This window comes from Odocoileus virginianus, chromosome 2, assembly GCF_023699985.2.
Source record: "Odocoileus virginianus isolate 20LAN1187 ecotype Illinois chromosome 2, Ovbor_1.2, whole genome shotgun sequence".
Lineage (NCBI taxonomy): Eukaryota > Metazoa > Chordata > Mammalia > Artiodactyla > Cervidae > Odocoileus > Odocoileus virginianus.
In genome coordinates this window covers 4,442,955-4,455,125 of record NC_069675.1, presented here as the reverse complement: position 1 = coordinate 4,455,125, position 12,171 = coordinate 4,442,955, and the positions used below count along the sequence as shown (strand labels likewise).

The following is a 12,171-nucleotide window of genomic DNA, read 5'->3' as shown; positions in this document are numbered from 1 at the left end:
GCCTGACAGTATCTTGAGTCTCTGTGGGCTGAGGAGGAGCCTCATCACTTTTAATTAAAAGGACAGATGGAGCACAAGTCCCAGTTCAACTTATTTCATTCTGACTCCAATAATTAATTTTCTTATTCAGACACAGGGACACTGTCTGAAGGGACACTTCATTCTTTTCACACCTTTCCATAGAAACAGTACATAGTGTTATCATGACAATTGATATTTTCACATCTTCAAGCTAATTTCTATTTAAAAATCACTTTAGGATCTGTGAAGCCAAGTCATTGATATGTCTGTGCTCTGGCTGCTTCTGGGCCTCCTTGTCCTTACAGGTGAGTGTGCTCCATTTCCCCAAATGACCTTGGAGATGGGAAAGATAAGCATGGGAATACAGTGGTGTTTCTGATACTTAAAACTGCAGTGAAAAAAAAACAGCAGTTTTTTTCCCCCAAGCTGTTCAACAAATCCTTGGGTTGGTAACAGCCATCCAGTCTCTTCCCAGATGCCTCACAAAAGGAGGGAGTTCTCCAGAATGAGGGGTGGGCTTATAGCAGCACTGCTTGAGGCCAGACTTTAAATCTATACCATTAAAAAAAAACAACAAAACTATACCATTGAACAATGCTCACTGTTCCTCTATAAAAATTCTTTCACCAAAAGTACTTACTGAATTTATTAATAGGCCATATATTTCTACAGAAGGATTAAGGTGATTTACCACTGTAAAACTAATGTAATTCAACAGAAAACTAGCATTTTGGGGATCAAGGAGATGTGACTCAGTTAACCACTGAGGCTGACATTGTTGCCATGCTTGAATTTAAGATTTGGTCCTAAGGTTCTTTGCAACTGGGGCAAAGAGGAAAAGGTCATGTTTTTTGACAAAGAAAAAGAGGAAGCATAGCGTCTTAAGAGAAGAAAATTTTTTTTCCTGGATCTGAAATTTTAAAATTTCTCAAATGGAGCCAGCTTTACATTCATTCCTTTCTTTCTTGACCCACCAATTCAAGAAGTATTTTTAAAAAATTTTACGAGGAATTTTGGGACCATAAGAAACTAGGGAAGAGGAGATAGATGGTGGAATAGAAAGATGTGAGCTCACCGCTTCTTATGGAAACACCAAAATCACAACTAATTGCTGAACACAACATCAACAAAAAAATGCTAGAACCTATCAAAAAAGATATCCTACATCCAAAGACGAAGAAGGAGCCTCAATGAGATGGTGGGGGGGCACAATCTGATAAAATCAAATCCCATACACGCCAGGTGGGTGACCCACAAGCTGGAAAATAATCATGCCACCAATGTTCTCTCACCTGGAATGAAAATTCAGAGCCCATGTCAGGGTCCCCAGCTTAGGAGTCTGGCAATGGGAGGGGGAACCCTTGATGAATTTGCCTTTGAATGTCAGTGGGGTTTGATTGCAGGAATCCCATAGGACTGGGGTAACTGAAACTCCACCCTTGAGGGTGTACATAAGGTCTCGTGCACACCAGGAATCAGGGTAAAATGCAGTGGCCTCATCAGAGATGGGGTCAGACTTACTTGCTAGTATTGGATGGTCTCTTGTGGAGGTAGGGGGAGTGGCTCACTGTGAAGACAAGGATACTAGTGGCTGCAGTTCTTGGCATGAGCCCTCTTGGAGGCCACCATTTTCTCACCAAGACCTGGCCCCACTCAACAGCTGGTGGGCTGCAATTCTGGGAGGCCTCAGGCCAAACAACCAACAGAGTGGGAACACAGCCCCACCCATCAGCAGACGGGCTGCTTAGAGTTGTCCTGAGCACACAGCTGTCCGACAAACTATACCCCTTGACACATCCCTGTCCTCCACCAGAAGGACAAGACCCAGTTCCACTCACCAGTGGTCAGGTTCCAGTTCCTCCCACCAGGAAGCCTGCACAAGCCTCTTAGCCTCATCCACCAGGGGGCAGACAGCAAGAACTACATTCCTGCAGCCTACAAATCAGAAACTGCAATCACAGAAAGTTAGACAAAATGAGACAGCAGAAGAGTATGTTCCAGATGAAGGAACAAGATAAAACCCCAGAAGAACAACTGAAGTGGAGTGAAGTGGAAATAGGCAATCGACCTGAAAAAGGATTCACAGTAATGATAAGAAAGATGACCCAAGACCTTGGAAAAACAATGGCAGCCCAGATCAAGAAGATACAAGAAATGTTTAATAAAGATCTAGAAGAAATAAAGAGCAAACAGAGGTGAACAATACAATAACTGAAATGAAAAATACACTAGAAGGAATCAATAGCAGAATACAGATAAGTGAGCTGGAAGACAGAATAGTGGAAATCATTGCTGCAGAACAGAATAAAGAAAAAAGAATGAAAAGAAATGAGAACTGTCTAAGAGACCTCTGTGAAAACATTTAATGCACCAACATTCACATTATTGGGGTCCTAAAAAGAGAAGAGAGAGCAAGAGAAAGGACCTGAGAAAATATTTAAAGAGATAATAGCTGAAAACTTTCCTAACATGGGAAAGGAAGCAGTAACCCAAGTCCAGAAATAGCAGAGTCTATGGAGGAATATGCTGCTAACATATAGTAATCAAACTGACAAAAATTAAAGACAAAGAAAAAATACTTAAAGCAATAAGGGAATAGTAACAAATAATGTATAAGGGAACTTGCATAAGATTATCAGCTGATTTTTCAGCAGAAACTCTGCAGGCTAGAAAGGCATGATATATTTAAAGTGATGAAAGGGAAGAAACTACAACCAAGAACACTCTACCCAGCAAGGCTGTCATTCAGATCAAACAAAGAAATCAAAACCTTTACAGACAAGAGCTTTTGGCACCATCAGACCAACTTGGCAACAAATCCTAAAAGAACTTCTCTAGGTGGAGAAGAGAAGGCCACAACTAGAAAAAAAAAAAACTTACAAATAGAAAAGCTCACCTCTAAAGGCAAACATACAGTAAAGGTAGGAAATCATCTGTACACAAATATGATATCAGAACCAGCAAGTGTAAGAAAAGGAGTGCACAAATGTAGGATATTGGAAATGCATCTGAAATTAGAAGACAGCAACTTAAAACAATCTTGTTTATATACTGCTATATCAAAATCTCATGGTAACTGCAAACCAAAAATCTATACTAGGTACACACACAAAAAAGAAAAAGGAATCTAAACACAACACTAAAGTTAGTCAAAAAAATCACAGTAGAAGAGAACAAAAGAGGAAGGGAATAAAAAGGAGCTACAAAAACAAATCCAAAACAATTAACAAAATGGTAGCAAGAACATGGTGGTGGTGGTAGCTAAGTCGTGTCCAATTCTTGCAACCACATTGACTGCAGCCTGCCAGGCTCTTCTGTCCATGGGATTCTCCAGGCAAGAATACTGGAGTGAGTCACCATTTCCTCCTCCAGGGGATCTTCCTGACCCAGGATCGAACCCACAGACAAGCGTCTCCTGCATTGCAAGTGGATTATTTTATCACTGAGCCACCAGAGAAGCCCTACATATTGATAGTTACCTTTAACACAAATAGATTAAATGCTCCAACCAAAAGACACAGACCTGGTGAATGAATAAAAACACAAGATCCGTACAAATGTTATCTACAAGTGACCCATTTCAGATCTAGGAAAACATACAGACTGAAACTAAGAGGATGGAAAAAGGTATTCCATGCAAATGAAAATCAAAAGAAAGCTGGAGTAGCAATATTCACGTCAGACAAAATAGACTTTAAAATAAAGACTGTTAAAAGAGAAACAAAAGAAACTTTGGGGAGCATATCATATAATGTGACTAGGAAGAGGCTACAGGGCAAGGAATAATGAGTAACACAACCAACTACTATTAAGGGTATTTGTCACCAATTATAAAGATAAAAGGGCACTGATTAAAAAATAAACAAGAAAATGTTGGCTTATTTAATTTTTAGTATACTCATAAAGCATCAAGTCATTTCATTTCCTCATTTCTCTTAGGTTACTCATTGAAAGTTTTTAAAGTAGTATTTATTCTAAAATACCTGTATTTTCAGATGTCAACCCCATGAAGCTCTTAATAAGAAATCGGAACTTTAAAATGCATTTACATAAACCTACAGCGGGTTTCCCAGGTGGTGCTAGTGGTAAAGAACCCTTCAGCCAACGCAGGAGACATAAGAGACACAGGTTCAATCCCTGGGTTGGGAAGATCCCCTGGAGGAAGATCTTCAAGCCACCCCAGTATTCTTGCCTGGAGAATCCCATGGACAGAGGAGCCTGGCAGGCTACAGTCCATGGGGTTGCAAAGAGTCGGACATGACTGAGCGACTTAGCACACAAACCTACAGTACACAGATATACTTCCCAAAATCTGCATATCATGAAGATTTGATGACATAATCCAATTTAGTCAAAGATGAAATAAACAAAAAAGAGTAATCTAATGCGAAGTTCTTACAAGCTGATAGCAGTGAGATGATTCTGTCAAGGGGCAGTCTCCTGCTCTCTGTAGGTAACTTGTTGCTGGCTCATGTGCCCTCCTGATGTGAACTATAAATTCTAGGGAATGCTCGCCCCTCCAGTGGCTGGAATGGGAGTTAGAGAGAGAGAGAGACAGAAGGGCACAGAGAGAAAGGGAAGAGGGCAGAGGAAGCCTGGTGCAGAGACCTGGTCCCAGACCTCACAATGTATCCTCCCCTCTTTGCTGTCTTAGGCTCCCACCTAGAAGTGTGCCCTGGAGCAGGGGAAGCCAACTCTGAGTCCAATTTACCAGCTGTGCCTTCGCTTTGACTCTGGTTGAGCTCTCAGGGAGATCAGGCTTCATACGATGTGTTTCTCCAGAGCAAGCACAAGTATCTCACCAGACTACAGAGTTAGGAGTATGAGGGAGAAGCTCTGAGGGTTCACCTAAGACACGAGATGAGGACTAGCTTATAGGGAACACAGGATCTCTGCTTTGATTCCAAGACACCTACCCAACAGCACTGTTCAGCTCCAGAGGTTTGCAAGGATTGTAACTCCAACTGTTCCTGAAGTCCATGGAAGAAGAGGTGAGACACTAGTTTCTGTAATCACTTAGTCGCCATACTATAAATTTCAGAATGCTTTCCATGGCTGAGTGATTTCCACTGTCACTGATTTTTGTTTGGTTATTTTTATTAATATCACTTCGTAATGGACAGAAATGGGATCAGAACTCCTAGTTACAGTGTCTCAGATGACACTTGCTCATTGTAGGTCATCGAAAGCAGCAGTTGGATGCTATGGAGCATCGGCTCTCACACCCTGGGCATTGTGGCTCGAAGGCGTCAAGACCCTGAGCTACTGCGGTATATCATCTTATGTGCACCAGCTTCTTCATATTCTTCCCTGTCTCTAGAAGTGACCCTTTGGAAGGATGTCTTCAGCTAGACTCCTGATTGCTTCCCTCAGAGAGCCATCTCTCTGTCATTTCACAGTTGATCCTTTCGGCATATCCTTCAGGTCCCTGCCTCCCACAGCCCCACTGTGGAGTGGTGAAGAGTGGTACAGATGTGGGTCCCCAGAGCTTGTCTGAGTTCTTGGTTCGGGGCTACACAAATCAACACAGTTTCTATGTCCCATTGAGTAAGCACCTACTGTAAGGTGCATGAAGGGAGAAGCTCTGAGGGTTCACCTAAGACACGAGGTGAGGACTAGCTTATAGGGAACACAGGATCTCTGCTTTGATTCCAAGACACCTACCCAACAGCACTGTTCAGCTCCAGAGGTTTGCAAGGATTGTAACTCCAACTGTTCCTGAAGTCCATGGAAGAAGAGGTGAGACACTAGTTTCTGTAATCACTTAGTCGCCATACTATAAATTTCAGAATGCTTTCCATGGCTGAGTGATTTCCACTGTCACTGATTTTTGTTTGGTTATTTTTATTAATATCACTTCGTAATGGACAGAAATGGGATCAGAACTCCTAGTTCAGTGTCTCAGACTGACATTTGCTCCATTTGTAGGTTCATCGGAAAGCAGCAGTTGGGGATGCTATGGAGACATCCGGACCCTCCACACCCCTGGGGCATCTTGTGGCATCGGAAGGCGTCAAGGCCTGAGCTACTGCGGTATTCATCATCTTTCTGTGCACCCTGCCTTCTTCTTATTCTTCCTCTTTCTCTCAGAAGGTGACTCCTTTTGGCAAGGATGTCTTCAGTAGGACTCTGACGCTTCCCTCAGAGAGGCCTATGCCTCTCTGTCTTTTCCCACAGTTTTGATCCTTTCGGCATATCCTTCAGGTCCCCGCTGCCTCCCACAGCCCCACCTGGTGGAGTGGTGAAGAGGGTACTAGATGTGGGGTCCCCAGAGCTTGTCTGAGTGTCTTGGTTCTGGGGCTTCAGCAAATCACCCAGTTCTCCTGAGTGTCCATTGGAAGTATAGCACCTACTGTAAGGTGGATGAGAGTGCTTGTGAAACCAGTAAAGTGGACTAGCCAGGTAAACTAGTACTGATCTTCATTTTGTCATTTCTCATTACTTCATAAAAGTTTGAGCTCACATGCTTTCTGGGTGTCATTTTAGGGTAGAAAGGCGGGCAGGGGTGAGCGTACCTGTCAGGGAAACTCTCTAAGGACTCCTTGAAGGGTTGGGAGAACTTTTCTCTCACATTCTGTGTGTGTGGGAGCTGGTTTTCCTGGGTCCCTCTGGGATGCTCAGGGGCCAGTGGTGCGTGTGCCTGTGGAATTTCCCAGGTGGGCAGAGCAGCCCCGGAGAGCCCAGCCGAGGAGTACAACGGGCACATCTCCGGGCACAGTGACTCCACTTCAGAGAAAGAGAATTACAGCTTCGGGGCTAGGAACGGCCATCAGAGATTTCAGACCAAAACTTGGACTTCTCAGTCCTGGACCACTGCCCGAGTCCCTGGAGTGTATTTTTCTCTCCCCTCTTGAGTTCCTGTTTCAGCACAAATCACCTCAACCTGCCTCCTTCCTTCTATGTTTGCGGTAGGAGTTCGTGCTTCTGAAAGGCTGGCTGAAATAGACATGCCGTTCCTCCTGAGATATCGACCTGTCATTCGTACTGTTGGCCAGAAGTACTGCGTGGACCCTGCTGTCATCGCTGGTGTCTTGTCCAGGCAGTCTCACGGCAGCAACGTCCTGGCCAATGTGGACGGTGTGGGTGATGGAGTCAAGATGGTACAGGTAACCTGCCATCAGTCACTATATCTCATATGCCACTTCTCACCACCCAAGGGGTTCCTTCACATTTGTTAATTTTTTAAGAAAATATTTATTTATATTTATTTATTTGGCTGTGCTGGGTCTTAGTTGCAGCATGCGGGATCTAATTCCCTGACCAGGGATTGAATCTGGGTTCCTTGCATTAGGAGCATGGAGTTTAAGCCACTGGATCACCAGGGAATTCAACATTCAAAAAGCTCAGCATTCAAAAAACTAAGATCATGGTATCTGGTCCCGTCACTTCATGGCAAATAGATGGGGAAACAATGGAAACAGTGACAGACTTTATTCCCTTGGGCTGCAAAATCAATGCAGATGGTGACTGTAGCCATGAAATTAAAAGATGCTTGCTCCTTGAAAGAAAAGCTATGACAAACCTAGATGGCATATTAAAAAGCAGAGGTGTCACTATACTGACAAAGGTCTGTGTAGTCAAAGCTATGGTTTTTCCAGTAATCATGTATGGATGTGAGAGTTGGACCATAAAGAATACAGAGAGCCAAAGAATTGATGCTTTCAAACTCTGGTGCTGGAGGAGACTCTTGAGAGTCCCTTGGATAGCAAGGAGATCAAACCAGTCATTCCTAAAGGAAATTAACCCTGACCTAGATGCCCATCAGCAGATGAATGGATAAGGAAGCTGTGGTACATATACGCCATGGAATATTAGTCAGCCATTAAAAAGAATTCATTTGAATCAGTTCTAATGAGATGGATGAAACTGGAGCCCATTATACAGAGTGAAGTAAGCCAGAAAGATAAAGAACTTTACAGCATACTAACACATATATATGGGATTTAGAAAGATGGTAATGATAACCCTATATGCAAAACAGAAAAAGAGACACGGATGTACAGAACAGACTTGTGGACTCTGTGGGAGAAGGCAAGGGTGGGATGTTTCAAGAGAACAGCATCGAAACATGTATATTATCTATGGTGAAACAGATCACCAGCCCAAGTTGGATGCATGAGACAAGTGCTTGGGCCTGGAGCACTGGGAAGACCCAGAGGGATCGGGTGGAGAGGGAGGTGGGAGGGGGGATCGGAATGGGGAATACATGTAACTCCATGGCTGATTCATGTCAATGTATGACAAAACCCACTACAGTATTGTAGGGTGGTTAGCCTCCAACTGATAGAAATAAATGAAAAAAAAAAAGAAAGAAATTAACCTTGAATATTCAATGGGACTCCCCTGTAGCTCAGATGGTAAAGAATCTGCCTGCAATGCAGGAGACCTGGGTTTGATCCCTCGATCAGGAAGATTCCCTGGAGAAGGAAATGGCAACCTGCTCCAGTATTCTTCCCTGGAGAAGTCCATAGACAGAGGAGCCTGGTGGGCTACAGTCCACGGGTCCACAAAGAGTCAGACACGACTGAGCGACTAACACACACATTCATTGGAACGACTGATGCTGAAGCTGGAGCTCCAATACTTTGGCCACCTAATTCGAAGAGCCAACTCATTGGGAAAGACTGATGCTGGGAAAGACTGAGGAGAGGAGGAGAAGGGGACGGCGGAGGATGAGATGGTTGGATGGTATCACTGACTCAATGGACATGAGCTTGAGCAAGCTCTGGGACATGGTGAAGGAGAGGAAAGCCTGATGTGCTGCTCCATGGGGTCACAAAGACTTAGCGACTGAAGAACAAGATCACCAGGGAAGTCCTCCCCTCTTTTTATTTCCTTCACATGTATTGTTGCTGATTGCTTCCCTGGAGCACAGTTTCATAGAATACAGAGTGAAAGGTGCTCCCTGGAGCTGGAAGAGCCCAGCCCTGTCTGAGAGATGGAACCAGCACTTCTGCCTTGCTTAGAGTCACAATTTCTTCAACCATACCCTATTCTGGATTTCCAATAAGGTGATAATGCAGGAGAGAGATCACAGACTGAGTTCTTGCTCTGTTGCATTGTAACCATGTGACCTTGGATAAATCACTTATTCTCCTTGGTTCTCAGTTTCCTCATTGACAAAATGCAATCTCAGAGAATCATTATGAAGATTCAGTGAAACAGTGTGAAAAAATAGTTGATATTTGGTGGATTCTCAACAAATATTGAATTTGTCTTTCCCTTGTCTTCTGTCTACACAGTTCTTAGTTGTGAAGATCGATTTCATTTTCGTGCTAACTCTGAACAGTATCACTCACAACCAGATAGAACCTTTCAGGGAACTGTTGAATTCCACTGTTAAATTAACTCTGTGCTGGGGAAACTGGGATGGCAAAGATGACAATGAGGCTTTTTCCTTTGTATTTCACATTATTGTAGTTGTTGATAAACCTTTACATATTGCAGTCATAATTTATAGTTTTAGGAAAGCATATTCCTCAATGACCTTTAAACAGGCTCCCCAAAGTATGTGACACTTGACAATTTAGAAGTACTTTCAAATACTTTATCTTCTTTTGATCTGGGGACTCACCCGGATGGGGTTGGAGGGAGTCAGGGAAGACAAGTCATCCATCCTTTACAAGTTAGCAAGTGGATTTGCGAGGACAGAGTCATTGCTGCAAAGTCACCTGACACCTGGAAAATGCAGAACTGGGACCGAGGACAACATTAGTGATGTTATCACCAGCACCATTTCTCCTGCCCTGTTCCGCCTTCCTTCTAAAATCTCATTCTTGGGGAAAAGATGAGCCATCTCTTTTGAAGATGAAGAAATAACTCTCCGGAGTCAGACATTTCTCCTACGTATGGTGAGACGCACATGGTGTCTAAGAAAAGTCAGAAATAGCTTCAGACATTCAGATTATCTGGAAGAAGAGTTAACAAGTACAGATAGAAAAGCCCCTTTCGAACCTGTTGTGGGGGTGGGCGTGGGTTGTGTTTGCAGCATGAGAGGAGGGCATCAGGCTGGTCCCTACACTGTGTCACCTCGGGTTTCCAGCTGTGTCCATCACCGTTACCCTGAAGCCCTTGCCCACACTTGTAGCTTGATTATTTACCCTTGGGGAGATTGAAGGTGGCAATGGTTCTGCCAAAGGAGGAGGAGAGAAAAAGAATGGAAATGAAAAAGTAGCCTTGATCCCAGGAAGCTGCGAGACCCACTGCCTCTCTCCCTGCAGGACCCTGGTCTTTATGCCCCCACATCCTGGATCAGTGAGGCCCAGGTTTCCCGAGTGACTGAAGTCCTGACTGTGAGAATCAAAGAAATCCAGAGGAGGTTCCCAACCTGGACCCCTGACCAGTGCTTGAGAGGTGCGTGTTCCCCATGGGTCGGTTTCCCAGAGTGAAATCAACAGGAATGCTATGTAATATGCTGCATCCAATTCCCCCAAACCTCAGTTGCCTCCTGAAAAGCAGCTCAGAAAGAGAATGTGAGTTGACTGCTGAGCACCCTGCCACAGTGAGGGGCTGTGGGGTCAGCATTAACCAACGTCACAAATTCCAGGTGGACTCTGTGCCTACGCGGGAGGTGCTGGCTACATCCGAAGCAGCCAGGACCTGAGCTGTGACTTCTGCAACGATGTCCTTGCACGAGCCAAGTACTTCAAGAGACAAGGCTTCTAAAACTTCAGCTCAAACCCAAGATGCCTATCATGCAGCCGGCCTCAGCCATTACACAAATAAAAGCAGCCAATGAGGCCAATAACTGTGAGTCTGAGTTGGCCTGAATGTCATCAAAATAACGTGAATCACATTAAAGAATTATTACCTGCATTTTGTGGTCTGATGTGTGTGTGTGAATAAGGGCTGTGTCTCTTTAAAGGTATTTCTATTGGGCTTCCCAGGTGGCTCAGTGGGAAAGAATCTACCTGTCAAGAATCTCCTGCCAAGACACAGGAGACATGGGTTCAGGCCTTGGGTTGGGAAGATCCCCTGAAGAAGGAAATGGCAATCCACTCTAGTATTCTTGCCTGGGAATTCTCATGGACGAGAAGCCTGGCAGGCTACGGCCCATGGGGGTGCAAAGAGTCGCAGATAACTGAGCATATATGTGTGCACATACATGCGTATATGCGTGAGTTGTCATGTGGATTTCCATGAAATGCTTCCTGTACCTCACTGGCTTGCATTGCTGGATTAGGAAATAAAAATACTAGATTCCAGTTAAATTTGAATTCCAGATAAATGATTTTTTTTAGTCCAAGTCCCATGCAATATTTGGGACACAACCTAGACAGTGTACTAAAAAGCAAAGACATCACTTTGTCCAGAAAGGTCCATATAGTCAAGGCTATGGTCTTTCCAGTAGTCATGTATGGATGTGAGAATTGGACCATAAAGAAGGCAGACAGCCAATCACCAAAGAATTGATGCTTTCAAGCTGTGGTACTAGAGAAAAATCTTGAGAGTCCTTTGGACAGCAAGGAGATCCAACAAGTCCATCCTAAAGGAAATCAGTCCTGAGTGTTCACTGAAAGGACTGATGCTGAAGCTGAAACTCCAGTACTTTGGTCACCTGATGTGAAGAACTGATTCATTGGAAAAGACCCTGATGCTGGGAAAGATTGAAGGCAAAAGGAGAAGAGGGCAACAGAGGATGAGATGGTTGAATGGCATCACCGATTCAACGGACAAGAACTTGGGCAAACTCCAGGAGATGGTGAGGGACAGGAAGGCCTGGGATGCTGCAGTCCATGAGGTCACAAAGAATTGGACATGAGTTGGTGACTGAACAACAGTCTTCTATCTGAAATTCAAACATAACCGGACATTTGGTTATTGTGTCTGGCAACCCTATCACTGATTTCTTTTAAAAAATTCATAGTTTCAAATTCTTATTGAAAACTTTTAATGAGAAAAAGGGTAAGAGGGTGGCCAGACCCATCTGCTGGGGGGAATAGTTTTGAAACAGTAGGGAAGGTGGCAAGGCACAACCTTTAAAAAAAAAAATAACGTAGTCATTGAGGATGTAACAAAAACTAGTTAGAACCAGCTAGGTCCAAGAATGTGAACATGTTACTTCTGGTACACCCTGATACTGGGAAAGATTGAAGGCAAAAGGAGAAGGGAGCAGCAGAGGATGAGATGGTTAGATAGCGTCACTAACTA

At 43.9% G+C, this 12,171-nt stretch overlaps 1 protein-coding gene across 1 annotated transcript; it reads left to right on the top strand.

The window, feature by feature from the left end:
• Positions 1–283: 283 nt before the first annotated feature.
• On the top strand, positions 284–10,729 carry LYG1 (lysozyme g1). Its single transcript, XM_020904102.2, has 5 exons — positions 284–326; positions 5,950–6,054; positions 6,934–7,127; positions 10,242–10,374; positions 10,568–10,729. The coding sequence occupies exons 1-5, from the start codon at positions 284–286 to the stop codon at positions 10,684–10,686; spliced, it is 594 nt and encodes a 197-aa protein (XP_020759761.2). The 3' UTR covers positions 10,687–10,729.
• Positions 10,730–12,171: the final 1,442 nt, after the last annotated feature.